The 26,948-nt window shown below is 44.2% G+C and overlaps 10 protein-coding genes across 10 annotated transcripts; 7 read left to right on the forward strand and 3 right to left on the reverse strand.

Moving 5' to 3' along the window:
• Nucleotides 1-61: 61 nt before the first annotated feature.
• Nucleotides 62-3,701, reverse strand: TREMEDRAFT_40163 (uncharacterized protein). Its single transcript, XM_007005992.1, has 9 exons — nt 3,494-3,701; nt 3,108-3,319; nt 2,719-2,976; nt 2,185-2,542; nt 1,975-2,112; nt 1,582-1,877; nt 1,045-1,362; nt 422-860; nt 62-213 (listed from the first exon to the last, which is right to left on the reverse strand). The coding sequence occupies exons 1-9, from the start codon at nt 3,648-3,650 to the stop codon at nt 98-100; spliced, it is 2,292 nt and encodes a 763-aa protein (XP_007006054.1). The 5' UTR covers nt 3,651-3,701; the 3' UTR covers nt 62-97.
• A 345-nt stretch (nt 3,702-4,046) lies between these two features.
• On the forward strand, nt 4,047-5,207 carry TREMEDRAFT_40165 (uncharacterized protein). The gene is made up of 5 exons (XM_007005993.1): nt 4,047-4,237; nt 4,468-4,555; nt 4,702-4,774; nt 4,876-4,935; nt 5,078-5,207. The coding sequence occupies exons 1-5, from the start codon at nt 4,081-4,083 to the stop codon at nt 5,165-5,167; spliced, it is 468 nt and encodes a 155-aa protein (XP_007006055.1). The 5' UTR covers nt 4,047-4,080; the 3' UTR covers nt 5,168-5,207.
• Nucleotides 5,208-5,422: 215 nt separating this feature from the next.
• On the forward strand, nt 5,423-7,578 carry TREMEDRAFT_45031 (uncharacterized protein). Its single transcript, XM_007006030.1, has 8 exons — nt 5,423-5,553; nt 5,822-5,923; nt 5,968-6,041; nt 6,118-6,599; nt 6,644-6,830; nt 7,043-7,111; nt 7,154-7,211; nt 7,348-7,578. The coding sequence occupies exons 1-8, from the start codon at nt 5,471-5,473 to the stop codon at nt 7,478-7,480; spliced, it is 1,188 nt and encodes a 395-aa protein (XP_007006092.1). The 5' UTR covers nt 5,423-5,470; the 3' UTR covers nt 7,481-7,578.
• A 1,568-nt stretch (nt 7,579-9,146) lies between these two features.
• On the forward strand, nt 9,147-13,225 carry TREMEDRAFT_69554 (uncharacterized protein; the record flags this gene model as incomplete). The annotated part of the gene is made up of 13 exons (XM_007006236.1): nt 9,147-9,384; nt 9,548-9,561; nt 9,775-10,257; nt 10,414-10,539; nt 10,697-10,849; nt 11,057-11,144; nt 11,334-11,574; nt 11,786-11,965; nt 12,229-12,375; nt 12,595-12,653; nt 12,695-12,795; nt 12,943-13,066; nt 13,179-13,225. The coding sequence occupies 13 exons, from the start codon at nt 9,147-9,149 to the stop codon at nt 13,223-13,225; spliced, it is 2,001 nt and encodes a 666-aa protein (XP_007006298.1).
• A 243-nt stretch (nt 13,226-13,468) lies between these two features.
• TREMEDRAFT_45034 (uncharacterized protein) lies at nt 13,469-16,233 on the forward strand (the record flags this gene model as incomplete). The annotated part of the gene is made up of 6 exons (XM_007006031.1): nt 13,469-13,642; nt 14,018-14,219; nt 14,585-14,785; nt 15,038-15,176; nt 15,397-15,656; nt 16,032-16,233. The coding sequence occupies exons 1-6, from the start codon at nt 13,573-13,575 to the stop codon at nt 16,231-16,233; spliced, it is 1,074 nt and encodes a 357-aa protein (XP_007006093.1). The 5' UTR covers nt 13,469-13,572.
• Nucleotides 16,234-16,724: 491 nt separating this feature from the next.
• Nucleotides 16,725-18,709, reverse strand: TREMEDRAFT_32879 (uncharacterized protein; the record flags this gene model as incomplete). Its single annotated transcript, XM_007005935.1, has 6 exons — nt 16,725-17,118; nt 17,367-17,520; nt 17,642-17,805; nt 17,990-18,135; nt 18,305-18,423; nt 18,643-18,709. The coding sequence occupies 6 exons, from the start codon at nt 18,707-18,709 to the stop codon at nt 16,725-16,727; spliced, it is 1,044 nt and encodes a 347-aa protein (XP_007005997.1).
• Nucleotides 18,710-19,415: 706 nt separating this feature from the next.
• Nucleotides 19,416-20,583, forward strand: TREMEDRAFT_32925 (uncharacterized protein; the record flags this gene model as incomplete). Its single annotated transcript, XM_007005938.1, has 3 exons — nt 19,416-19,468; nt 19,588-20,189; nt 20,483-20,583. 3 exons carry the CDS (start codon nt 19,416-19,418, stop codon nt 20,581-20,583), a joined length of 756 nt encoding a protein of 251 aa, XP_007006000.1.
• Nucleotides 20,584-20,792: 209 nt separating this feature from the next.
• TREMEDRAFT_40176 (uncharacterized protein) lies at nt 20,793-22,762 on the forward strand. Its single transcript, XM_007005994.1, has 6 exons — nt 20,793-20,939; nt 21,140-21,184; nt 21,322-21,464; nt 21,659-22,153; nt 22,272-22,377; nt 22,581-22,762. The coding sequence occupies exons 1-6, from the start codon at nt 20,909-20,911 to the stop codon at nt 22,688-22,690; spliced, it is 930 nt and encodes a 309-aa protein (XP_007006056.1). The 5' UTR covers nt 20,793-20,908; the 3' UTR covers nt 22,691-22,762.
• Nucleotides 22,763-22,956: 194 nt separating this feature from the next.
• TREMEDRAFT_45042 (uncharacterized protein) lies at nt 22,957-24,354 on the forward strand. The gene is made up of 4 exons (XM_007006032.1): nt 22,957-22,975; nt 23,190-23,300; nt 23,525-23,696; nt 23,828-24,354. Exons 2-4 carry the CDS (start codon nt 23,253-23,255, stop codon nt 24,322-24,324), a joined length of 717 nt encoding a protein of 238 aa, XP_007006094.1. The 5' UTR covers nt 22,957-22,975; nt 23,190-23,252; the 3' UTR covers nt 24,325-24,354.
• Nucleotides 24,355-24,460: 106 nt separating this feature from the next.
• TREMEDRAFT_33072 (uncharacterized protein) lies at nt 24,461-25,753 on the reverse strand (the record flags this gene model as incomplete). The annotated part of the gene is made up of 5 exons (XM_007005950.1): nt 24,461-24,574; nt 24,752-24,850; nt 25,141-25,196; nt 25,305-25,488; nt 25,691-25,753. Coding segments are annotated over 5 exons (516 nt in total), but the record flags the coding sequence as incomplete, so codon positions are not given.
• Between the last annotated feature and the right edge of the window lie 1,195 nt (nt 25,754-26,948).

A 26,948-nucleotide genomic window follows, 5' to 3' on the forward strand; every position in this document is an offset into this window, starting at 1 on the left:
ATCAAGTGTTGAAGATCAAGTGAGGAGAGGTAAAGAGATCTACGGAGAATGATGAGGATGTAGAGATGGAGATATGCATTTCAATCATTGTATTTAATCATGGTATGAAAATATCCATCGCTAAAGGATAAAAGTTGAGATGACGATCATGGATACTCAAAACGGGAATGAAAGTGATACACGTGTTGGAGATATCTGGAAGTTTCGATTGTACTAAAAGTTAGTATATCTTATGTCCAAGCATCCACCAGTTTCCTCTTCTTGAAATCGTTCCGGACTTTCAACATATGCAAGAAAGACCAAACATGTTCAACAAGCCATACAACACCTAAGAGATGAATCCGAAGGCACATGTATTTAAATCAACATCTTATCGAAAGAAGATGTAAGGGAGAAGGGGGGAGGGAGAAAGAAAACTCACTCGTTGTCAAATCGATCTGATGCGTATAATACACTCTGACACTAACTCCTCCTAACTTTCTTACCAAACTTCTTACTTCCTCACTAATCGTCCCATCCAGAAAAAACACGCCTCTACCTCCACCAATAGGATCTGACATACATATCTCCCACTTACTACGTTCATCCGACCCGTGGCTACATTTCCCCCTTAACGTCTCTTGGTCGTAATTAGACTCCAGTCTCTCTATATTCTCATCCTCATCAAACTCTTGATCGGGGGTCAAACAATCATCATCTAGACTAGATCTGATAAACCCACTTCCTTCGTTTGACTCGTTCGGGCTGAGAGGTGAGAAAGTACGTCGACCGGTATTCCAATTTACTTGATATTCTACCAAGGCCCCACGTGGGAGTTCTGAAGCTTGTAAGAAGACGATAGGGGTTTCACAACAATCCATCTTCTTATCAGCTACATACTCATCATTCTCCATTTGTCATATTTGCATTTTCACCCTATGTGTGTATGCGATAGAGTGGGAGGTTCAATGCTGGAATGAACCGGAGGGTGAAGAAGTGCGAAGAAGAGAGGACAAAAGGGTCAAAGAGAAACAAGAAGAGGATAGGGGAGAAGAGAAGATATACTTGTTTCGCCCATATTTCCCAAGCTTTACAGCTTACCTCCACTCCCTCCATCTCCACTATCATCTCTGGGTTACCTGACGGGGGAGAACTGGCGGTAGGTGGTGATGAAGCCCACCAACATATCGCTAACTCGCACCATCCTTCCCATCCTCCTCCGGTTGATGATTTGTCCCTTAAAAGAGTGAGTACACGTCGGACATGTTGGAGTGCTAGAACGGATTGAAGGGCGTATGGAGAATGCGATGATTGATGAATAGGGATTGTGAGGGAAGCTGGGAGTAAGGGTATTTGACCGGCTAGATGAACACGGGAATTGACCTAGTCATAAGCTTCATTCTTTTTCCTCTTTCTTCCTCCCTACATTCCCCGCTTCCCAATTCCCCGTCATCCCTCTTCTCTACTGGAGATTAACTCTCGAATTTTGTCAACTTGGCATAGTCAAGGCCGACGAGGAATGTTTATGATGACTCTTTAAGGAGGATAGGTAATAAGTCGGTGACTGAGTCAGTCGAAGTAGAAAGAGAATATGATACTCACTATAACAGCTTGTGAATATGGTCCAATGTTCGCAGGAGCCCAATAACTTAAACTTTGAACATGCAAAGCTTGTCTCCCCTCAAATCCAACGAAACGGTCATCAAACCCGATTACTTCCAATCGTACCCTCTGACCAGGTGGTAGAGGTACAGCCACAGTTGCCCTACTAGGAGGAGATGTACCGAAGTAAGTAGCGTACAATGCATTGGCAGCGACGAAGAGAGACATGGAAGAGAGGAGAAAAGTTATGTGTGTTGCGTGAATAGGAAGTGAAAGACCATTTTCTTTCATTTTGACTATTCCTTAGCTCAGTTCTGAATCGCAAACCACCTATCCCCATGTTTCTCCGAATTCTCACCCATCAAAGAGATGATGCTAGTGAATTTAGCTCACCTGATAAGGACTCAAAAGCTTCTTTGAGCTCCATTTCGACAGACTGGCCTGGAAGGGACCGTCCCTGGATGGACAAGACAAACCATTGACCTTTCTTTACGAAATGAACTCTGGGCGTTCCTTGGTTTTCTCGTTCCTCTGATCCAGTCGGGGCTATTGGAGAGACCATGGATGAGTGCAAAACCTTTGATGGAGTTACGATAATTTTACGATATATGGACCTAGAGAGTTGATCCAATCCACCAGGTTCACTACCCAGCAGCACAGATCCTTCTGCCATTTCTGATTCTTCATCCTCTTCGTCTGATTTGTATTGCAGAAGATGACTTTCAGGAGAAGGTAATCCCAACATGTTCCTTGACTCCCTGACACTCGGTTTACTCCAACCGGCCTTGGGTTCAATTTCGGCAGTTTCGACTCGAAGATATGCCACGGGATAAGGTTCAGGATCGGTGATTATCACTTCGGATGATAATATATTTAATCGGTGTGACCACAGAGGGGAAGAAAGAGTGATTGTTTCATATTCTCCTCCTTCACCAGCGGGATGAGAACCATATTCTTTTTCCTGTTTATCAACCATTTCCCATTTGGCTTTTACGCAAAGTAAAAATGCGTATCATGATAGATGACAGAGGTATGTCTGACTGTAAAGAGATTCGATAATATAGATCCCAAGTGAGAACCTGTTAACATATAGTATGGTTAGGAAGAAATGAAATGAGTGGTAGTGTGAGAACTTACGAGTCGTTTCAGAAGTGGTAATACCATTTCTAACCTCTTACCCACAACATCTACCCCTAAACCCACTCCGGCCACTTTAACGATTACAACTTCCATCCCACATTTGATCATCGAATCCAATAAGGATAACTGGGGTTGTTGCCATAAATAGGCAAGTGATGCTAGACCAAGTCTGGAACAAACATGTTCAATCCTCAGACGTTGATATGAGGATAATATGGCTCCAGAGGACAAAGCCGTGGCTTCAGGATGAGCTATCTATAAGTCAGTTATCTCTCATTGGTCCTGACCAATAAGCCACCTCTGTGTACTTCCGCGACACATTCTTGGCTTCCCCTCACTACTGTAGATAGCTGTCAAGTTGGTGTGATCCGATGAGAAAGACATACCATAACCTCTCTCAATAGTTCATACAGATCTTCAGTCTCATCCCCCTCCTCCCCTTCATTGACTGCGATATGAGAACGACTACCATACTCCGCCCCTCTCTCCAGAGCTTTCCCGCGGATCACGCGTGTGTAGAGAGGTAAACCCGATGCTTGGGCTATGAACGGTATTAATCGTGTACCGACTGATTGATAAAGATGTGAATCTAGTTCGTCTGTACTTTCAGCTTCCCCTCATCACTCAGTCCAAAAAATGGTGTTGGATGGTTAGTCGAATAGATGTCGTGGTTCAATAAGGGACAGAGTGTCTACGTCTACGTCAGAGGACGAGGAGGATGAGGGAAATTGATGTTCGAGAATTGAAGGGAATATGCAGAGAAAGAACTCACCCACCCCTTCTTCCGGTATCAAAGTAGCTATGGCCACAACTTCATGTCCGTTGGCTTGACAGTGAAGAAGGTTGAAACAACTATCTTTACCACCGGATAGCAAAGCTATGACCATATGTTTGGGCCCGGGTATTGAGACGACATCGTTGGATGACATATCGTCTGATTTCTCGTCATGGACATTGATATCTGTTGATGAGTGATCATGGTGAGACATAAGGGTGGAAAGAAAAGTCGAAAGTTTGAGGCCGCAAGAAATCTTTCTGAGGTTATCCTATTCGATCTTCGATTTCCCCTCCACCTTTGCATAATACGGATAGTTCTGCCCAGCTTTTCAAGTCTCGAGTTCATGCATGCTTTTACTTCCTTATATGCCCACGCATCTTAGTATGTCAATGCGATATGACCTCTATCACTCTGATGCATCGTGGTCACATGGTAACAAAGACGAAAGAACCAGCCAAAAATTGGACCAATAACCGCTCGGATAAATGAACCAGCTGCTAAGAAATTCCCCCTTCCACTTCTCTCCCTTCTGATCCTTCTGACTTTCTACTCCTTCCCCTCTCCCAACCTGGCCACCCACCATGGCCTCACATCGTCAAGCAGTTTTCAATGATCAACCTTACGTAGACCCGAACCCTTTGCCCACTTCCGTCCCACCTGTGGACGAGTTAGGAACAACAAGTGCCCCTTTGAAATCGGCCAGTTTTTTCATCGGACAGTATTGTAAGGATGTGAATGGTGGGTGTACCTCCCTCTTCTTGACTTCCCCTCGTATACTCTTCCCTTCCTCTTGGCTTAGCTACTCTACTACAAGAGATATGTTTCAGCTTGTCAGTGGTTTGCATTGGGTTTACTGGGTCGTGTAAACTCACCTCGAAATTAACCTTGTCTGGAGGGTCAGGTCGAAAGAGCTATGTTGCCAAATTGAAATGAGAACATCGATCAGAGTAAACTTAACTAACATTCAGAGGATTTCATGCTATGTAAATCGGAAAATAGAGATCCTGCTCATTGTCTGAAGGAAGGACGTAAAGTCACTCGGTGTGCTTCAGAGTTGTGAGTGGATATTTCTTCTCGTCTCAATCACCTGAGCACTCCCTCTTGGGGTAGTTGAAATCATCCCTGTCTCATCTCATATGTTCCATCGCCACATTGGAGCTACAGATATGTACGAAGCGTCTTAGCATGTGACTGATGGTCAGGATACGGAAAATGAGAGAATCTTGTTTGGCGGAGTTTGATGCTCATTGGCAATGTCTAGAGAAGAATAATCAGGTGTGTAATATATTCACTCCAACTTCTTCCTCTTCCCTTTGGCTTCTCTAATGAGTTAGGAGATGAGCTTCTCATGCAAGAGCGGATGCTGACTCGTGTAGTATCTTCAAGCATGCAGGGTACCCGAGAAAGCGCTCAACAATTGTGTCTTCACGAAATTAGTCAGTCTCTTTCCTCTTCTCCTTCCTCATAACGCGTATCAGCGTGTCTCCTACTCACATGACCTGCGGTATCATACACAAGTCTGTAGTGTGGGGTATGGTAAAAAGGGGATTCAGACTCGAAAAATCGCTGACAAGCTAGAACCTAACCAAAACCATTCCTGGCTCACCAGAGGGTCAACCTCAAGTGCACGAAAAGGAGAAACCGATCTTTACCCGTGTACAAAAGTAGATTCACTTGCCGTAGACGAAGCATGCCAGCATAGCATCCATCTGCACTTGCACCCAGTGGCCCAGTACCCAGCACCTGTTCTTACTCAATGTCATCCTATCACCTGGTAGTCGCAACGGAAACCATGCTACCTTGATGCTGTCGGGTGATAAGGTCAACTCTTAAATAATCCCTCCATTTAAGAATCGAAACTGTACGTCACCAAGACCGCGCACCCTGGACAAGTCTTCCTCTCAACCGTTGAGTACTGTAGCTTGCCATCATACTTTCTCTCTGGAACACCTAAGTGACATCTCGGGCAATATGTCTGAACCTCAAGTGGATCTCAAGAAACCTGTACCTACGGATAAACCGAAAGAAGAGGTCAAAGGTCTGACTGATGATGCGTGAGTTAGACAGTGGTTCACATTCCATCAGCTCTCTTCTGTCACATGATCTCTATCTCCACTGATACGAGCCATTGTCTTTACACCAACGCATGATGTCTCATACTGAGCTATGACGTGCGAGTCCCAGTATGGCAGATTGAGTCACGGTACCATGTAGGACAAAGGAAGTGTCGAATGCGATCTTGGACGTTATGTGTCGTGCTATGGAGAAGGCAGGAAGAAGCACTTTTTCACAGAGTATGGATGAGAACAGGGCTGATGTCAGTCTTACAAAATATCAATCAGCCGGTCATATACTCGCTGATGTTTTGAAAAAGTTTGTACCCCAAGTCGAAATTGGTAAAAAAGTTCTTGATCTTTGTATTGAGTGAGTGTGTTCGTAAGGAGGTATGAAGGAGCTGATTGGGAAAGGGGAGATAAGTTAGTCGCTGAGGCTGTGGCTCCATTGTGGAATAAATCGAAAAATGGTGTTAAGATACAGAAGGGTGAGTGACCTCTCCCTTCAACTGTGCTCCTCATCTTCCCTCTGGGTGAGGACGCCGTATAAAGACTAACAATCAGGTCTCGCATTTCCCACCACCATCTCAATAAACAACATTGTCGACCATTTCTCCCCTCTACCTTCTGACCCTGAAGTTATTCTGCAAGAAAATGACATTGTCAAAATCATGCTCGGTGTCCATATCGATGGCTATGCCGTCACTCACGCCGAAACAATTCACCTCTCAAGCAAGACTGAAGGTCTTTCCGCCGATGTCATTCAAGCGGCATATGACGGGGCTCAAGCTGCTATACGAGTACTGAAAGCTGGCGCCAAGAATTGGGAGGTAACGGAAGTGGTGGATAAGGTGGCAAAGTCGTATGGTTGTTCGGCTGTAGAGGGTATGTTGAGTTGTCAATTTGAGAAAGATGTGACGGATGGGAAGAAAAGAATTCTGTTGAATCCAACTCCGGAGTTGAAGAGGGAGCATGAAACTTGTACCTTTGAAGAAGGAGAGGTTTATGGAGTGGATATATTGGTGGTAACAGGTTCGGATGGAAAAGTGTGTCATTTCTAACTTCCATAAGCTCTTTTAATGACTACCAGGCTAAACCCGACCCATCGCGAACGTCCATCTACAAAAGAGGAGACATCAGCTATCAACTTAAAATGAAAACGTCTCGTGCGGTATTCTCCGAAATTCAGAAAAAAGCCGGCGCATTCCCTTTCAATCTGCGAGCGTTAGAGGATGAGAAGAGGGCGAGGATGGGTGTTCACGAGGCAGTGACGCATGGTTAGTCTCCGATACCTGTCCATTCTTCTTTCTCCACCTCATTATGACCACTTCACATCTCCAAGTGCACTACTCTGTTCAAACGGTTTTGACCCAGCCCTATTGTCGTCTCCTGGTTAGGAGCTCATACGTGCTGTGAGAATAGGAAGAATCACGAATTGATCAGGGCTGGAGGCAGGGATGAAAGAGAGAGCGTTCAAGCTCACACACAGGCCTTCTGAAACCATACGACATTGTTCAAACTGCTGTCGGTACCTCCGTCGCTCAATTCTTCTTCACTCGTCAGTCTCTCCTCATCCTCTTGACTCATACTGACGTGATAGTCGCTTTGTTGCCTGCCGGGCCTCTGTTACTGTCGCCCAATCCGGTTTGGTACGCCGCGTGAGTGCTCCCGACCTCAATCAAACCTCTATTGCCCAACTTTTCATCCCTCATTTTGATACTTTGAACGGTTCCGCCACTTTGGTCTTTGATTCTTCGCAGAGCTATGACGACAACGACCTTCACTGACCATCAGCGACAAACTGTCATCGTCCAAATCTCTTGAGGATGAGGAATTGAAAACATTGTTGACACAGCCCCTCCGTGCGCCCAAAAAGAAGAAGAACAAGGTTGGGAATGGGGAGACGAAGGAAGAGACGAAAGCGTGAATGAATCATGAAGATGAAGATGAGATGAGACAAGAGAAGAAATGAATGACAACCACACGCAAAGAATGTACACAGCATATGCATAGTGGTTTGTTACGAGTAGCTGTCTTCTCGTTATAACGAAGGCTTGGAAGGGTTACTACCCCAAAGGTGCCGATCAGAGGTATGATCTTACCCCACGTCATCACTGCCCACATCACCCTCATGTGTTATGTCAGGGTAATCACCTTCTATGATATGTTCTTCGTACTGCTATTCATCTTGAAGCGATGTAATACATGTTCACATGGATCAAGTCATGAGATGCTTCATACAGATTTGCATACATGTGACATTTGACAGAGAGATGCTTTTGAGTGGCGAATTCCGCCTCCGACTATTCTCCGTCCCGATCCCTTCCTCCCTCTCTCTCTCTCCTCCTACCTCCTCTCTTCCCCTCCATCCATCCCAACTGCCAAAGCCCCAACGGTGGCAAACGCCATCCGACCATCCCCGGTCAACCAATTCATCCAAGCTCTCCCAGACAGAGCAAAGAGCCAAGTAGCGATCTCACCCGATTCTACCTGATTACATGGGGCACCGTAAACCTTAGCCCCACATCCCCTGCAGTAACGAGTTCGTCTGGTCAAAGCGGGAACGTCCGTAATCCCGTCGGAGTGTTGGTGATTTGAGAGAGATGACAGACGCATCTTCATCCACATCATCTTCATCATCATCATCATCAATCTCCACAGTAACGATAGATACTCGTTTGACTAAAGAGACCAGCCACTCGGTCAGCCATTTGAGTGGATCAACTATCTTCCAACCCGTCTTCAACTTCAATAACAATAAAAAGAACAATAACGATAATACAAATAATAGTGGACCCAGCGTGATTGATACAAGTGGAACGAGTGGAAATAGTGGGATAGGTATCATCGATAATCCCAGATTAACAAGTAATAGTGGAATCGGTGTCATCGATAATCACACCAATCTCAGTGCAGTGGGTAAAGTGAGGAGTGGTTTGAAAAAAGATAAGAATAAGATTGATGGGATTAAATCCACAGTTGAGAAGGTGGATAAAAAGAAGAAACTTTCAAGTAAACCGAAGAAAAGAACAAAAACCAATACAATGTCTACTTCACCTACGGTATTATTACAAAATGGTAGAACACAATCTTTTTCTTATCCATCTTCTTCACCTTCAATGTCTATTTCTAGATCAAATCATTCACCTTATATAGGTAATGATCATGTCAACATTGATCGTTCCGAGTTAAATCGAATGGAAAGGTTGGATAGGTTGGAAAGGTTGGATAGGTTGGAAAGAATGGAGAGAGATCATTTGGATAGAATAAATCTTGGAGATCGTTCAGGTAGAATGAATCATCAAGATCAAATGCAAATGCAAACGAAAAGAATGAATCATCAAGATTATTTGGAAAGAATGAATCATCAAGATCATTTAGAAAGAATGGAAAGAATGGATCAAAGAGAAAGAATCGAACATTTAGAACAAATACGTCAAGATCAATTAGGTATTTCAAGTTCAAATTTATCCAATCATTTAAGTCAAATGGATAATCCCAATCCCAATCCCAATCCCAATCCCAATCCCAATCCCAATCTCAATTCCAATTCCAATAATAATAATAGGATAGATAGAAGTCGACAACCTGTAATGGAAGTTTTAAGTAAAAGACAACCACCTTCTTGTGATGCTTGTAGAACAAGAAAATTAAAATGTGCAGGAAGACCGGAACGTATAGAATTAGGTCCTGAAGCAATAGCTTTAATACCTTGTGATCATTGTAGAGAATGGGGATTAGATTGTTCTTATTTATATCAAAGGAAAAGAAGAGGTAGGAAAAATCTTGTGGTGGAAAGGTTAGCGGAAGAACAGAAGAAAAGGAAATCTGGTGTCTTAGGAGAAAGTAGTGAAGAGGTTGAAGAGAGAAGACCACCTCCTTCTAGACGACATGTGAGTTTTGGTGTATTTCGTTCTGAACTTCTGTCCACATTTCCATCTCCAATTCGACTCAATCCTTCTCAACTTTTGTCTCGCTGTGTCCTATCTTTCAGATTTGACTCGAGCGGTTTTCGTTTGCTGTCGATCGCTACAACGTTACCAGAGATCCGATAGTCCACTCTCTTTGTACTCGTCTTATGATCCTCGTTTCGACAAGCGCATGTCGTATGACTGTGACTACGATGGTCCGCCTCTTATCAAGTTCTCTTGACTTCGTCCGTGTCGGATTATCACTCCACATTCAAAGCTCCTAAGGTGTCGCACAAAACTGATTCATCAGACTTTTTCAGACCCTCGAGATCCAGCAAATAACATCGATATAATCCCTCCTGTATTCCAATTCCCCTCTCAATCCTACATCTCGTCTCCTCCCAAAACAATCTTCATGTCTCAACCTACTGAATTGTCATATGATAAATCACCCTGGACATCCACTTCCCTCCCCTCTGCGACCGCAGGTCCCAGCTCAGCAGGTCCCTCTCTCCCCAACATGTCAAATCCTTTGATACCCCCCACAGTGAGTATGCCCCCCCTGGACCGTGTGCGAGCTAGTAGTGCTGGAGTTGGAACTTTAGGAGTGTTAGGAGGGGTCGGATCATTAGGTGGACCAGCTAATGATCCTTCTCCAAGTACGGTGTTTAGTGAACCTAGTATAGGACCAGGAGCTACAGGTTTAGGAAATATGGGTCCAGGTGGGATGGCTATTGAAACTGTTTTACCGAGGGAATTAGCTTTACATGTCATTGCTTTATTCTTTGAACATGTGAGTGAAGTCTAACCCCCGTGTTCTCATTACAGAGCCCCTTTCCCATCCTACTCAGTCTTTGTGAAAGCATTGAACATCCAATCGATTCGATTTGAATGGACTTCCTGTAACACACGGACATCAGCTCAGAATGAAATTCTAATTAACGACTAGATATACTGTATCATCCCTATAATTCACCGTCCTACATTCATGGCAGATCTAGCAGCGCACGAAGAAGAGAAATCACCTATTTTCTTCGGTTTGGTAATGTCAATGATTGCGATTACTTTGATACATGTGAGTTTATCTTTCGATGAGTCATCAAAAACCTTCCAATCTGTATCATTACATACACATGGGGTATCCATCACCAACTCATCTCTTCTTACCAAGCCTACGTGCCCCCTTTTGGAGATGAGTTCTCGAACGCCACTCCCGAGGTACTAATCTCCAGGTACCGAAATCTTTCTTCCCCATTCCTGCCGAATCAGTTCGGAGACTCTCAGACCATTGCTTGAAATATTCGTATGCTCTTACACGACGGGCGGCCGATCAGCCGAATATCGATTATCTGTGTATCAAGTATTTTCAGAGTATCATACATAATGTGAGTTCTGGACCTATATCCCTATTCTCCAGCCTCCATCCTCCTCCATACACTCTTCGGATAATGCTAAGTAAATCTGCCGTCTGCAGAGCGATGCTCGCTCATGTCAATGCTGAGTTCTCTTGTCCTGGGTGTCCAACCAAAGACGACTCCGACCTCGTAGTGATTTTCCATGGACGCCGAGAAATGTGTGGAGACTAATTGCAGAAACACGGTCAAACAGGCTTGGAAGCTGCCGGGTTCGGTGAGATGCAATATCTAGCCGTTGGTATGGGGTATCATCGAGAAGAAGTGAGTCTCTTCCTCTTCAATATCCCTCAGCTGTAAGCCCTTGGAATCTCAAAGCTGACATTCAGTCATATTACGGCCTCAGTTAGTCTTTTCTCTCTCCAATAACATATAACTCTCAAATCCCCAAATAATCCTCCCCTCTCATCCGACAACAATGTTCTTTGTAAGCAACCAAACCACATACTAACGTCAGACCCTATCGAAGCTGAACGTCGTCGAAGAATGTTCTTCACTATCTACAATGCCGATAAACATGAAGCCCTCGCCCGTGGAAGACCAGTGATGATGCGTTCCGACGAATTCATGAGACCACCAGAGACGGTAGCTTTGCCTACGGAATTGGATGATAAGTGTATCACTGAAAATGGGTATCTACCAGGGAGTACTGTGGTACCTTTGATTTGTGGATTTAATGATATGACTAGGATGGCTAGGTGAGTTACTTCTTTTCTCTCGGCATCTTACTTTATTCACACACTGCGCGTTCAGTTTGACGTCCAAATAGGATATCATGAGAATCTTCAGCCAAACACGTGCATCCTTCATGTTCAGTACTATGTGGTTCGGGTCTATGGAGAGGGATTTTCTTCTGCTATGCTGCGCTTTCTCGTTAAGAGCAGGATGGAGTCTCCGTACTAATCTCAGTGTTCTCGGTGATATATTGGTGCACGAACGTGATATGCGACGGAATCCTCCAAACGAACCGGAACAGATGTTAGCTGCTCTTCGAGAAGTACGAACTATGCAAGCTCGACTCAAGTCCATAGCGGATAAGTTACCCAGACCTTTCCAGTTGGATGGGGATGGAGATGGAGAAGACTTATTGTGAGTCTTCCACTCTTTCTCCTCTTATTTTATCCGTCGAGCACCTTAATCCCTCTTGCACATCTACCCCAATGAAAACTTTGCCTCGTATCCCCATGGTTAACTCTCTCTGAGTGGTGAAGAGTCGGACAGCCCGACGTTGAGTATTGCGCTGTTCAGTTGACTGAGTGGATTGGAATACGCTTGTCAGACATGAAAGCTGGATGGAAGGATAGTGTAGAAAAAAATGGTTCATGACTCTGAAGCACTGGATTGACTTTCAGACCTCAACCAGGATGGGAGATTGCCATTCGGGATGAACTGGACATGTTCTTTTCTGATCCTCTTGCTAGTGAGAGTGCCAAAGATGGATATTTAGTGATGAAGGCAAATATCCATGTGACATTGGCCATGATCAGATTGCGATTGATGTACGTACTCTTCATATACCCCTCACCGGAAACTCCCTCCCTGGCGCCTCTACCCTCCTTTTATTTTATTTTTCACCATCCCTGCCCTGGTCTGAGATTGTATTCTCACTGCCCCAATCATCTCTCTCCTCCTGTTATGGAGTAAGCGTAACTCGTTCCAGATGTAATTTCTGCGAGCCTTCAGTGAACTGTCTCATATTCGGCCAAACTGACAATCAGCTTACACCGGGAAGACCTCCTCAATCGGAGCGGCGCCATCGGTACTCCTAGCAGACATGGTGAGTCTACAACGATACATCTTGCAATGGCTGACAATCAGCGGCCGAGCTTGTAGCTAGTGATCTTGGAGAAAGTGTCGATTGGCGCCATTTGGTATACCAAGATTTGTTCAAGGCCGTGCATGGGATACCTATCCAGGCCGTAAGTGTTTTCTTCTCCTGTCCGTCTGCCCCCACCTATGGGCTATGCGCTACCCCCCATTTATCATCAGATGGTTTGGACTCTTGAGTTCTATCGATACCAGGATGAGGACCTATAAGTGTAAGGAGATAGTCGTTGATTCCGCAGCTAGCCGCCAATGGTCCATCGTTAGTGACCAAGATCCGAGTGGTCGCCGTTACTCTCCTGGACGCTTTGCCAGCGCAAGATTATGATCATTCCAATGTCCAAGGCATAGCAGCTTACTTGTTGGGTGAGTGATGTATTTCTCATTCCCTCTGTTTCTCATCCGTCTACGTTTAAGACCTCTTTGACCTTCCCTTCAAATGGACCAAGACAAGAAAGTGGTGATGCTGATCTTGCAGACTTTTTAAATATAATGACTAGTATCGAGAACCAATTCGCGGATTAGTCTCTTTGATCCCCACAATATCTACGATCAACCTCTTTGACCGGGACATCTGTTCTTGTCTGCAACTTCCACCATCCATAATTCATCGCACGAACATTCCTAAAATGTCATTTTGTTCATAGTTGTAATTGTAACCTTCCCAATGCATGCCTTATTTCATCCCTCTAATTATGCTGCAAAACTGTTGATTCCGATCGGTCCGACCGGTACCGGGTTCCGTTCTCTCATTCAAAATCGTTTCTTCATATATAAGTGATCATGCTTCTCATAATACTACAAAGACGACCAAGACATCTTATATATTTCAAGAGAGTTGAAAGAGAAGAGGAAAGAGATATAAAGATAAAATGTCAAGTTCTTACGATGCGTTAGTTTTGCCTAGTCATGTGAAGACTGTTTTGATCACTGGGGCTGGAGGTATGTCTTCTTTTTTTTTCTCCCTCCTCGTTTGTTTCTCTTCTTTCAGCTATCTGTTCTCTCATAAGACATTCATTCACCCGATAAAATACGATCTCTCATGTCTGACGAAGTCACACATCGTCCTTTTGTCTACGTATCACTAAAAGAGATCTCACAACTCCTCCATCCAACGGAATGTTTGATGTGTTCGATCCTCTGATAGATCCACCATGAATTCTTTCTGAGACTTCAAAAAAATAATGAAAGTCTTCTCGCTAGCTGTATGTATGAACATAATAATGTGAATGATGAAATCGGATGGATCTCGAAGATCGGGACGGCTTCAGCGCTTGTATTGAGAAAGAGAAAAGGAGGAAGAAAGCTAATAATAAGGTTTCGTAGGCCAACAACTCACTCAACTCCTTCTACAACTTTACCCTTCTATCCGATTGATAACAGTGGATATCAACGTTCCTCCTACTTATGGAATAACGGATTCGAACAAACTTAAGAGTGTTAAAGCCGATTTGGGGGATTTGGACCAGGTTAAGAGTTTGTTCGAAGGAGAAACCATCGGAGGGGTATTCGCTTTGCAGTAAGTTTTCCTCAACCTTCTTTACCTGCCCCGCGCCCCTTCGAAACACAATCAGAGAATTATCTTTCTTAATCATCACGTATTGTCTATCTTCATGCATCACATCCTGCTTGGAGCGAAACTTTCCCAAAACAAGCAGGGTGCAAAAGGCAAGAGTGGTAGAGAGGCTGAACAATGCCATATCAGGGTCCGTCATCGATGCGTCATCGATACAAGAATGGGAGGGAAGAAGATAGTTGGGACACAAACGGAAGTTTTGAAAAACGTGCGGAGATAGGACAGGATACAAGGAATGTTCACGGTGTCAGAAGGGGATGAAGTATGAGGAGGCATGAAGATATGACAAGTCTTTGCTCACTTCATAGTGGTATCATGTCAGGTGGAGCTGAAGCGAATTTCGACCTTGGATACGCTGTCAACGTCGACGCTCATCTCAACGTACTCAAAACAGCTGTAGCTCATGCAGCTACTTTTCCCGAAGGGGAGAAGACGGTTTATGTGTTCGCTTCGAGTTTAGCAGTTTATGGAGGACCAAAGTGTAGACCTCAAGATTTGGTCGTGCCTGCGTGAGTTGGTTCCGATTTGCTATTCCACTTCTTATTGCGTAAAAGTCGTATGAACACGCCATGTGGTCGTTAGAAAGATAGATGACTTGTTTGGTGTTATGTGCATCTGTCTCTTCATAATGTGATTGAAGAAGTGAGAACGCGAGCCAGTTGAGAAGCTACCGAAGTCCACCCGAAGAAGAAGGAGGAGGATGTGTAAAGAAACGATGGACTGTGAGCAAAAAGGGAAGAACCGGAACTGCTGACACTCAGCGACACACCTTTGATCCCAGAAACCAGTTATGGTTGTCAAAAACAAATCATCGAGACTTACGCATACGATTATGGTCGTCGTGGTATGCTCGACACTCGTTGTGTTCGTCTGCCCACCGTAGCTATCCGATCTGGTGCAGTGAGTTTACTTCTATCTTCCTTTTCTTGACTTCTCTGCTCCCATCATATCCCACAACCTCCCTCCTCGGATCTGGTTTTGTTCCTAGTTCATGGCCTTGACCCTAAACTCATATTGATCACCGTGTTAAGCACGTATTTTTCTCAGATCACTGTAGAGTCCTGCACGCGCCCTGGGGCAAGATATATATGTGACTAGTTTGAAAGACCACTGACCTCAGCCATCAACCGCAGCATCATCTTTCATCTCCGGTCTCATCCGTGAACCTCTTCTAGGTCAAATCTCTGAATGTCCCATTGCGTCCGGTCCAGACGATCCGATACTCGATCAATTGCCCGTATACCTAAGTAGGACCAAAACTGTCATTCGAAACCTCGTTTGGGCTCTTTGTATGCCTCAGAGTTCTTTCAAAGAGAGAGTTAGTAGGAGTTTGAACTTGCCTGGAATCAGTATTCTTCCTAGGGACATATTAAATGCTCTGTGAGTTGTTGTATCCACATGTATCTCTTCTCTTCTTCCTTGTCCTCCTGCCCTCCTGAAAAAAGTTCCTCTCTCAGTTTACTTTGTTCTCCCCTAAACTTCTTGTTCGTGATCTTTCTACCCCTCGTTTTGTTTTGACCTGTACACTGTCAGCCGCAACCAAGTGTGCTTGACCACTTCATCCACCTCTCCTCTCCCGATGTGGACTCTGAAACGCCTGTGAAATCTCTCTTGGGGCTCTGCGGGGAAACCCCAATCCTGGCGGGGGTGAAATTCGTAACTCTCAAGGGCCTTTGGGAACTCATGGAAAAATTCTGGACCCTCACGAACAATCGCGATCCTCGAGGAGAAAGGAGAAATGGTCCTGACATACAGTGTCGAACATGGAGGTGAAGAAGCTCTCAAATTGGTTCATTGGAAACGCGATCCCGTCGTCGTCCGTATTTGTCTCACCTGGCCAGGAGATTTTGATAGTTCTGAATCCGTTGCGTTGGGTTTTGAGCAGGACGATACGAAGACTGGGTTTTCTAGTGCCGTTGGAGACTTTAAGGAGTTGTTAGTGGCTCAAGCTAAATAAAACATTTATTGATGGGCGGAATGATGCATAGAGGAATATCATTGTGTGTGATCGTCAATTGCAGAGGCGAATATCACTAGATGGAAAGTGAATTACTTACATGATGATAATCAATTATCATTTCGAGTATCGCTCCTACTCTGCTCTTCCTCTGTATCTTTCTCATGAATCAATTAATTTCGCATGACATGGCTCTGATTGAGTCGGTTTCAAGAATCAACGAAGTGTTGGGGGGTTAGCTCAAAAGTCCTCCCAGGTCAAACTATACCTGATCAACCATCATGTTGGTAATGGGATCCCTGCAGTGAAAAACTTAATTCAATCAACAACTTGTGAAATTTGAGTGTAGAAGTCGACGATGCATTGACGAAAGTAAAGACGAATCACCGATGCATACTGTATATCAAAAGAGAAGAATGAATTGATAACACAAAAGAATTAATGTCCCAACACCAAACCTATTCCATCCATAATTGAGAGAAAAGAAAGGTTTAAGCAAGAGTTTTGAGAGTTTCCAAAATCCATTCTTTACCTTCATCCTCTCTTCCATTGAACAAATCAACAGCTTGTTTAAGACGAGGCAAAACGACAGCATCTTTCTTCATAGCTTCTTCCAAAGCAGCACCACCATCAGCGAGATAATCAACGTCTAAACTCGCTTGGTTACCTTCCCATTCTTTACCTGCCAAAGGATCAAGACCGACCATATGAGCGAGACGCTTGGAGAGGGAAGGTCGGTGCATGTAAGGATGGTTTGGTTTGGGGATACCGGAAGGAGGAGAATCGTCTGGGGTTTCTGCTAGTTCTTTCAGGAGAACAGGAGGGAGAGTCACTGCCCAACAACCGATTTCACCGGATGCTACGACTTCTTTAGCGGTGATGTAACTGTGAGTTAGAATTGTTTATGTTTTGTTACAAAATCGTGTCGCCGTTATCGTCTTTGTCTCTATACCAAACATCTCCGCTTTTACTTCAAATTTCATGGGCCACTTTTAGCAAAGACGACATCGATCTCCTCTCACTCAATTCGATGAGAAGAAAGAAGGATGAGGAAGTGAGAATATTAGGTAGGAAGGGAGACTGAGTGTTTCAAGATAAGAAACTCGGTGAGAGAGAAGGAGGAATAAACTCACGAAGCAGACATGACCTTGGGTTGTTCTTTACCAGTACGCTTGTAAAGCTCTTCGTAAGCTTGCAAGTATGAGATGATACGGAAAGAAGAAGGGTGTTGAGTGGCCGGGTCTTCAACATCAGGCCAGAGGGAACGGTTTGCATGGGCGTCGCATTCTGGAGAATTAGTTGTCGTCGTCTTCTTTCAGAATAGCTCATCAACATGGAACTGATATTTGGGATAGAAAGACTTGCAGGAAGTGGGTCAAGTTGAGGATGAATGGATGGAGGGACTCACCATTGTAGTAAGGCGAAACCATCAAACAACCAGCTTGAGCAGCGGCGATAGCTTGGGAAAGACCGAAGAGGGAAGTTCCGAGAGTTCGGATACCCTCAGCGTTGAGGATCTTAGCAGCGACCATGGAAGGTCCGACGATGGGGATCTTGATGCAGTATTTGTCACTGAGAATTAGCGTTATCCATCGCTACCTCTGATCCTTCTGTCCCAAGCTCATGTTACCTGTTTATCTCCTCATCTTCACACATTCATACTTCACTACCGTTTTGTTCTACACAATTGTGATATCGGGGTATCAGACAGGAAGGGAGAGAAGTAGAACGGGCAAAAATCAGATTGTGGACTCACCGACCAATACCGGCCTCTTTGAAGAACTGGTCGTATCTCCTAGCATGGGTAAGAACGGCTTCGGTGTCGTGCAAGATGTGACAAGACACCTGGAGAAGGACACGGTCTTGGATGTTGACAATGTTCTGTTTGCAGATAGCTACGGCCTAGGAATTAGCAAAATTCCTTCACATTCGGATCTTAGTAACAGAGAATGAGAATCGATCTATCATTCTTGTACTAGACCTTATATACTGTTCACGAATACTTCGTAAAAGAGCCAGAATTAAAAACCAAGGGCGCACGGAATGGTGAATCAAGTAGTCAATCACTCACCACACGGTCGTAGATGATCTCCCAAGGTTCAGACTTGTACTTGGTAATTGTCTCCATGACCAAATCCTTGTAAAGGGGGTTCATCAGGGCACCGGTGATGATATCCTGGTTGGAAGTTTCTAAGCTTTAGCACTAGTCCCTGGTAAGATACCCAGATCACATTGTCTCCTTGCGTCTCATTTCGAATGAATCATCCAACCTACCGCCACCCTAGTTTGAAGTGCGTCCTGCAACCTCCCGGCGAGGGTTCTGACATCCCATGAAGCAAAGAACTCTAGGGGAAGAGATTCGTGAGAAATCTAACGGGGGATATGAGAAGATGGGAAGGAATAACTCACGGTTATGAGGTTTGAAAGGCATTGCCAATGCGACATCGGGATCAGCGCAGTCGACATCAATGTTCATAACCTCTTCCTCGAGTTTCTCGAGAAGAGAACGGAATTGTTTGGTCATCTTGATCAAGTCTTGTTTTCTGGTTTGGTAAGAAAATATAGAAACACGCTTGTGAGTGGAGTAAGAGTTTGTTAAAAGATAGAGGAAGTAAGAAGAAAAAAAAAAAGACGGCGAGTATGGTTCTTATAAACTTCGAACGGTCTTGAGTTTTGGAGGATTCATCGGCAAAGATTGGAAGCAAACGGAGAAGATACGGAGATAACATATTTTCACTCTTTTTTTTATACAGCCGGTTCACGACTTCAACGCTGCCATCTATGTTAGTCTTGATCACCTCTTATTCCTCTCTACTATTCTTGTCAGTGTGCATGTCAGTCATGAGAAGACGTACAATAAATGGTCTGTGTTGATGAAAAACCCAATATCGTCCAGTTGAAAAAGTAAAAGTTGATCAACGACGCATTCCATTACGTAATTAAACGAACACCCGGACCGAGTCCCCGAAAGTCAACCGGTTGCGTCGCCGCGAAATTACCGATTGCAGAGCTATCAGCCACGTGGCGCGTCCTTTCGCTTCTTACGCGACGACTGGAAGGTGGTGATGGTGAAGAAGAGGTCGGTGATGGTGAGGAGACCTGGTATATCAGCACTGACACTTGTTGGAAGATAATCATATTACTCACTCTTCCGGGGTGAGTCACTGGAAGAACAACTGGTCATGGACGCTGAAGTGAAAAGACTTGCCCAAAAGGCCGTGGACTTGTACAAGTCGTGAGTTTCTCCCCCAAGTAACTTATCTGATCTCATCGCCTTGATGGAAGATATGTACTGTACCATCTTACAGGCGACAGTACGGTAAGAGAAGCTGATGATAAACGTAGCTGACAAAGAAGGAAAGACAACTCCCGTATTCTGATATGTATAGGTGGTCCACCAGGTTGCGGAAAATCAACCCTTGCTTTCCCTTTAGTAGACAAGATCAATTCCCTCCTCTCTTCCCCTCCAACCCATCATCCATCTATAGTAGATTCATCCACGGCACTTGCCACACAACCTCAAGAATCACCTGACAAACCTGCTGTCTCAGTGTCCCTTGACGGATGGCACTACCCTCGAGCTATCCTCGATACATTCCCCGACCCCCAAGAGGCACATTATTATCGCGGTGCTCCCTTCACCTTTGACGTCGACAGTTATTTGAAGTTTGTCCAAAAGTTGAAACAAGATACGGAAGAAGAAGTTGGATATTTCGAATTTGATCATGCTCTCAAAGACCCAACACCCGCCCCGAGACCGATCACGAGGAAGAATAGGATAGTAGTGATCGAAGGACTTTATTGTCTTTTGGACGAAGATAAATGGAGGGATGCGGCGGAAATGATGGATTTGAAAATTTTCGTTGAAGTTGATGAAGAGGTCGAAAGGGAGAGGTTGATAGAGAGGAATTATAAAGCTGGGTTGGCATCCACCAGAGAACTTTTGATCGAGAGGGGTGAGTTGGTGTTCGTCTCTTACTTCATCTCTCCCATTCTCCTGATTCTCTGTCCATTTAGCATGTCAAGCGTCACTCGCATACAATGACTTGAGTATCGATAGGAACACTGCAGCCAAAGAGTTTATGAAGGAGGGAAGGTCCTTTTGGACGTTCAAGGAAGCTGTGCGGTATGCGCCCTACCTAGTCAACACAACACCACCAATAGTGTCAACGGTCTTTATCAGAGATTACCGTCATTGAGATGAATGAATAGATTACCGCTATGTCATTGCTGAATCGCTGATTTACAGTGGACGCCTCGGACATGCGTAACGGTCGTACAGTTCGGTCGAAAAGGGTTACACCCACAGATATAGTATGGTCCATCCAAGATCCATCCCATGGCAAATGACATGCATCTCACCCCTTACAGAGTGTATATATATGCTTATGTATATCAATACCTACTCGTAGTCGTAGTCACCTTTGCCATATCTAAAAATGGCATACTGTATGTAATAAATGCACTGCCAAAGTTGTCGTGGTTCAGGGGGAAAACTTGCACGTGCAAACTCACTCTTCCACCTATGAAAGTCACTTCATTCCATCTCTCCTTTGACCGGTCTCACGACCAGATACAATAACCTCAATCTTTATCATCCTGGTGGTATCCTTCAGGATTTGAAGGAAAGAGGATAGTATACCGAGTATACGCAGAGCCAGGAGTGAGGAACAAGATGGCTGTGATTGAAGAAGGGAGTGACTTGGGTTGGTCTTCCCTACCGTTGCTATCTTCTGTACACTCTGTGTTTCTCCGTCTTCTGACTCTCGAATAGTTCTCTTGTCGCTCGTGATTACATGTCACGTCTTGCTTCGCCAGTACTAGACGGCATGGGAGGTGTTGATGATTCTTGGGGTTGGACAGAGAGGTGTTGGAGCTATCAGTTGCAGAGGAAGCTGATACAAAGATGTCCTCTTCCAATCATTCATCATGATCGTCGTCTCTGAAATCGGTATGTCCTGTTTCTACCTTGCCCTATATAGCCTTTATGCCGTTCATATCTTTGCCCCCTCCCACTTTTCTCAAATTGGATACGACACGAAGGAGCAACTGGAGAATTACCGTGTAGAATCTGACTGACGAAACTAGGAGACAAAACATTCCTCATTGCTGCTATAATGGCCACTAGACATCCTAGGATCACAGTTTTCGGAGGAGCATTCGCGAGTTTAGTAGTGATGAGTATACTGAGTGCTGCTTTGGGAAGGGTGATATTGGGTTTTATACCAAAGGTGGGTAGTCATACATTGTCCTGTTTCCAATTTCTCCCTTCTCCCTTTTCAAGACTTGCTTGACGCTCCAACCCTGCTCTCTTCTCTAGCTTCAAAAGAGTAGAGCTTTGTGAATAGAAACGATATGAGAGGTTGTCATGCCACATAGGCTCTGTGTCAATGAAGCGATATATGAATAAACGAGTTGATAAGAGGTATGGACCCTCTGGGCAGCTGCCATCCTTTTCCTGGTCTTCGGAATAAAAATGCTTCAAGAAGGTCTTACCATGTCATCCGGAAGTTCACACATTCAAGATGAAATGCGTGAAGTAGAAGAAGAATTAGAAGAAGATGCATCCCGACACGACTTTCATAACTCTACCTCTTCTTCCATACCTCTCGAAGCTCTCGAAGAAGGTAAATTCACTTCCGACATGCCAAGTTCACCTTCATCAAGATATAACCCCGTCGCTCATTCTCGTTCAGCTAGTCCTAAACCTAGAGGTCCAAGTATATTATTTCCTACTCCTAATGGTGTTGGTCCTGTCAAAGAGAAAGGTAGACATTGGGTTTCAAGAGTTAGTGAAGGAGCTAGGAATGCCATACAGGTTTTAACGAATCCTGTATTTGCTCAAGCGTTCATTTTGACCTTCTTGGGAGAATGGGGGGATAGAAGTCAGATTACTACTATTGCTATGGGAGGAGCTCATGTGAGTTTCGAAAATCATTTCTTTTTCAAAACTCATCTTCTCTCTCTTCGCTTTGCCCGATAATGGATGGAGACTTGATGTTGTGATGAGAATGGGAAAATTTGAGCTGATGAAGTAGAGTGTGCCGGTTATAGCATTTGGGACGATTGTGGGTCATGGTGTATGTACGTTGGGAGCTGTCATGGGAGGTCGGTATCTATCAACCAAAATATCGGTTAAGCATAGTGAGTCTTTTTAGTGTGGTCCCTGTCAACCTCTCCCTTTCTTCTCCCCCTGAGAACCTCTCTTTCCTTCCAATTACCTGAACAGCATCCTGCTTCTGTGTCTCGATTCTTAATTTGACGTTACACCTTCTCATTCGAGTCGACTTCCCGAGCTCTGATGATTTTCTCATTATCAATCGATCCGTGCCAATAACTGACCTCAGTCACCTTGATTGGAGCAGCTGCATTCCTCATCTTCGCATTATTATACATCCGAGAAGCTTGGGTCACGCCTTATAGCGACGTACCGGAGGTACCAGCAGGATGGAGATGATCCCTCCGCTACTACTTGCCCTTCAATATTCTATCGTACAATTGTCCCTCTGCATTATATCTGCATAGTGTCCAGTATGGTGATCATGGTGATAGCCATCAGCATTCCCCCACGAGTCTAGTCATATAAGTAGTTAAGAAGTTGACTTCGTCACAATGTACCAGACCCCTTTTTGCATGCACATAGTTAACATTTTCCCACGGTCGATAAACCTCTTCCGGGAGAAAACGACTTCCGCTCCGTCGTTCACATTCCAACTCGCATATCTTTTGTCTGGCAAACAAAGTGAGTGCTTCTCCTCCTCAGGCCATTTGGGCAGTAAGTCGGGTGATTTCCATCAATACGAAAGATCGGTCCGAAGAGAAGGGAGGCGGGAAGGGGGCGGTCTGACCCAGTGCGACTGGTCTTAACATGCAGTTGGGGCAAATATCTAATTCGTGAAAGCACGACGGAATGTAACGAGTCTCAAGTAGATATATATTATCACGCTGATTCTCAGACATAGATCACGGAGGAGGTAGACTCGGTATAGAGGAAGATCTGTATTTTGGTTTTTATCAAAATGGGAGAGAAATTTGTCCGACCTGGATATTCATCCACCGGAGAGAAAGTAAGTTCATTCTCATCACCTCAAGCTCCCATTCTCTTATTCTTACGTGAGCCGCCTGGCTCCCATCTGTCCACCTTCTCAGATCCGATCTCTACTACTGAAACAGTATATCCACAATAGTCTTATGACCGACAAAGGTAGAATCGCCAACATCGGAATTGAAATAAATTTCAAGACGGATTGAACAATCTTGTCCCCCCGAGCCAAGTTATTCTGACTAGCAGTTACCCATCTATCCAAGACCTGAACCTCCCATCACGTTGATCGAACAACAGAACCCCCTCACACCTTATATAGCACAAGGAAGAGAGAGCGCGACTTCTTTATTTGGAGGTGCTGCGGGTTATGTTAAAGATGGAGTTGGGAGGTGGATCACATTTGAGAGAAAGGTAGAGCGTGAGTAAATTCCCCATTCCCACTCCCATTTCCATTCCATTCGGACTCTCTCAAAGCTTCTTCAGTCGATTTCAACATTGAACATCATGGATACCAAACCCATAATCTTTTGGAACTCTACTAATACTCAGACCATGTCAAAGCCGTTTTACCTCCTGACGAACCCCTCCTCCCCGGCTCAATCTACGTTCTAGTTTCATCCCTAACCGCTTCCGTCCTCACCCGTTCACGTTCTTTCCCAATCCGTTTCATCTCTCCACCACTCTTCGCACTAATCTCTCTACCTTATTTCCTCCCTAAAACATCGCATAACCTTCAACGTGTATTGTCCGATTTGGAAGATACCCATATGCCAGAATTCTCACAAAGACACGAAAGGTTTGTGTCCACCGGTGTGGCACATTTCAATATGACCTTGGAACGTATCAAGGGTTCTGGAGATGATTTACGTGGATGGACAAAGGAAGCTGTGGAAGGTGTAGAGAAAAAGACTGGTTTGAGATTAGGTCAAACTTATTCTTCGAAAGTTGACAAAGTAGAAGTGGAAAGAGTTGGGGTTTTAGTAGAGGAAAAACCGGTGGGTGAGGTGGTACGTCTTGTTGAGACTAAAGAGAAAAGAGTGGTTTAGATTTGAAAGAACGATGCATACATCGATACGATTCATGAGTTTGATGAATAAGTGTGATGGTTTGATATCATGTGCTGGAAATGGGATAATTTGGATGAGAGAGAGAGAGATGAGAAGTGAGAAGATAAGGAGGATTTTAAAGAGGAAGTATGTGACATCCTAAAAGACCCCTTCCACCCCAACCGGACCGAGGAGTGAGGCTCAATTGTACTTTTTCTTCTCCTCTTTGAACCAGTACGATCAAGGGAGTCTGTTGATTAATCTGGCGTACGTCTACAGAAGGAATCGAGGAAGTGAAAGTAAGCCTAGGGTGGATAGTAGTCAGATGGGTGAAATTGGAAGGATGAGAAGAGGTCGTTGCTAGAAAAATGAGGCCAAAAGACATAGAGGCACGTGGGAAGAATCAAGAAAAGATATATACACTCACACCTTGTGATCCGGCAACAAGTGCTCCGATAGAGTTCAAACTTCCCGTTGTAGAAGTGATACCTCCAAAGGAAAATATTATATCTCCAGTTCTCAGATCCTGGTCATAAGCACAATGTCTTCACTAATCATCACATCCCTTCCGCTTTATTCGTACTTCTGTTCCGATTTCACGATAATTTGTACTCCTCTTACATCTTCACGTGAGGCCTCTATGTTGAACTGGAGCCAGTCCATCGACCGTCATTCCATCACCAAGACTTGTTTTCCAAGACCATCCATCATCCTCTCAGCCCGAGTGTCCACCAAACCTTTTCTTTCTTGAGGAATCCATCTTTTCAAATGATCAAAGTTGAAAGACGAGTCAAAGGAAAGGAAGGAAGAACTTACAGCATTTTGAGCAGGACTTTCAGAAGCGACACTATCAACCCTTGCTAAACCTTTCTCTGGCCATGGATAGATTAAAGAAGGATCATGTCCATTAATCATCCCATTTCTTGTTTCCCCTCCATCTCCATTAACTCTATTTCCGTTCTCTGTATTTCGTATTCTACCAGGAGAATCATGCGAGTGGGTATTCCCAGATGATCCATTAACAAAAGTCTGAGGTTGATCTTGATTTGGAAGGTTTGTAGGAGATGAGAAAGCGGCATCAAGTGCAGGTGCGAGTAGATTATTTATTTGATTCAAATCCGTCCTTAATCGAATCAAAGATGCTCTGGCATGTCTGATACTGTACTGTACATCAGTTTTCTTTTTTTGATCACCAAATACAATCGCTAGGGATAAGAGGATGATGTTAAAGGTGATCATTAGGATTAGAATGAAGAATGAAAGAAGAGGTGATGACTTGAGAGTTATTGTTGAGATATCCAAGTTGGAATGATCAACAGATCTGAAAAGGAGGGAGAGAAGAGGAGTTGGAAAAGTAAACACTCACCACATCAATATCATTCCTCGGAAACCCCTCTGGATCAAATAAAGAAGTACCGGAAGTTATACCTTGCTACGATATCAATTTTCCTTTCTACCAACTATCTTGCTAGTGATGAAGTGGTATATTGATAAATTTCAACTTACAGAAGTCAACAAGTCTCTTAATCTATCCTATACCATCAGCCTCATTCTTTCAACATGTGCATTTAATCAAAATCATTGAAACGACAGCATAGGTGAATCGGTCCACATCATTTATGACAAAACTTGTGAATCAAAAAGCAGGTGTGGTGATTGAATCGATAAGTAGATGAACCAACTCACCATCTCAGAATCAATCTCATCTTTACGTCTCATCAATTCCCTTGCGTATTCTCTAGGATCATGTTGATACGCTTCAGGATCAGGTAGAGGTAAAGTGATGTTATTATGTTCGATTGGGAAAGCCATAATGCTGTTTCTTCTTCTTCTTCTTCACCTTTCACTCTTTCTCCTCTTCTTCTCCTTCTTTCTCGTTATTCAATATGATCACTTGTATGATGTGATCCCAACAAGCTCTTGTTTTCAGCTTTCTGATTATCCTTATTGAACTATCTCCGGTATCTTGATAGCCTGAGTAGAGTACGTTTTGAAAGATGAATACAGGTAAGTTAAAGGGGTGGATTTTGTAGCTTATGGCTTCGAAGAGTTTGAAAACGCGCGGCCTGCCTCCACTTTTAGCGTGTAGGGATAATCGCGACGGAGCTCGAATTAATCCCGACGGAAATTTGGCCATTTCACCCAAATACCTACACTACTCACCCAAATCCCTACACTACTCACCCAAATACCTGCACTCTCTCAATATCGAGAATTATTGAGATGTAAGATATGTAAACTGATCCTAGACAGTCCAGGATGCATTTGATGCATAGAGATCATGTGTATCATGCATATTGACAGCTCTAGAGCGGTTTTCGGACCGGTTTTCGGACCTGTTTCGGATTATGTGATCCTCCCCTTTAACCGAAAATTGAACTTTCGGACCACTTTCGGGCGTTTCGGACGCGTTTCGGGTCCGAAAGTGCATTTTCGGAGCTACGAGTTCACAGCGCAAGCTTAGGACCGCCATGCAACACCTGGATAATTATTATAAGTATAACAAAATTATGCAAGACGTGGTAAAGATTCTTCGCGGGGTTATCGAGTTAAATACCATGCTCCACTCCGATTGCTCACGAACGCGTCTAATTATTTGTATTTCAGTCATGGGACTATACTAT

This window comes from Tremella mesenterica (genome assembly GCF_000271645.1).
Source record: "Tremella mesenterica DSM 1558 unplaced genomic scaffold TREMEscaffold_9, whole genome shotgun sequence".
Lineage (NCBI taxonomy): Eukaryota > Fungi > Basidiomycota > Tremellomycetes > Tremellales > Tremellaceae > Tremella > Tremella mesenterica.

What these genes read in the sequence shown, in the direction of transcription:
- TREMEDRAFT_45042 (XM_007006032.1), top strand. Translation starts at nt 23,253, where the DNA reads ATGGGAGAGAAATTTGTCCGACCTGGATATTCATCCACCGGAGAGAAA. An exon ending in ATTCATCCACCGGAGAGAAA is followed by an intron (nt 23,301 to 23,524) that starts GTAAGTTCATTC and finishes TCTGACTAGCAG; the next exon opens with TTACCCATCTATCCAAGACC. An exon ending in ATTTGAGAGAAAGGTAGAGC is followed by an intron (nt 23,697 to 23,827) that starts GTGAGTAAATTC and finishes ACTAATACTCAG; the next exon opens with ACCATGTCAAAGCCGTTTTA.
- TREMEDRAFT_40163 (XM_007005992.1), bottom strand. Translation starts at nt 3,650, where the DNA reads ATGTCATCCAACGATGTCGTCTCAATACCCGGGCCCAAACATATGGTC. An exon ending in CATATTCACAAGCTGTTATA is followed by an intron (nt 1,363 to 1,581) that starts GTGAGTATCATA and finishes GCTTATGACTAG; the next exon opens with GTCAATTCCCGTGTTCATCT. An exon ending in GGGAAATATGGGCGAAACAA is followed by an intron (nt 861 to 1,044) that starts GTATATCTTCTC and finishes GCTGATAAGAAG; the next exon opens with ATGGATTGTTGTGAAACCCC.
- TREMEDRAFT_40165 (XM_007005993.1), top strand. Translation starts at nt 4,081, where the DNA reads ATGGCCTCACATCGTCAAGCAGTTTTCAATGATCAACCTTACGTAGAC. An exon ending in GTATTGTAAGGATGTGAATG is followed by an intron (nt 4,238 to 4,467) that starts GTGGGTGTACCT and finishes ACTAACATTCAG; the next exon opens with AGGATTTCATGCTATGTAAA. An exon ending in GTCTAGAGAAGAATAATCAG is followed by an intron (nt 4,775 to 4,875) that starts GTGTGTAATATA and finishes TGACTCGTGTAG; the next exon opens with TATCTTCAAGCATGCAGGGT.
- TREMEDRAFT_40176 (XM_007005994.1), top strand. Translation starts at nt 20,909, where the DNA reads ATGGCTGTGATTGAAGAAGGGAGTGACTTGG. An exon ending in TGAAGAAGGGAGTGACTTGG is followed by an intron (nt 20,940 to 21,139) that starts GTTGGTCTTCCC and finishes GCTGATACAAAG; the next exon opens with ATGTCCTCTTCCAATCATTC. An exon ending in GATCGTCGTCTCTGAAATCG is followed by an intron (nt 21,185 to 21,321) that starts GTATGTCCTGTT and finishes TGACGAAACTAG; the next exon opens with GAGACAAAACATTCCTCATT.
- TREMEDRAFT_45031 (XM_007006030.1), top strand. Translation starts at nt 5,471, where the DNA reads ATGTCTGAACCTCAAGTGGATCTCAAGAAACCTGTACCTACGGATAAA. An exon ending in TGGTGTTAAGATACAGAAGG is followed by an intron (nt 6,042 to 6,117) that starts GTGAGTGACCTC and finishes ACTAACAATCAG; the next exon opens with GTCTCGCATTTCCCACCACC. An exon ending in AATCCGGTTTGGTACGCCGC is followed by an intron (nt 7,212 to 7,347) that starts GTGAGTGCTCCC and finishes ACTGACCATCAG; the next exon opens with CGACAAACTGTCATCGTCCA.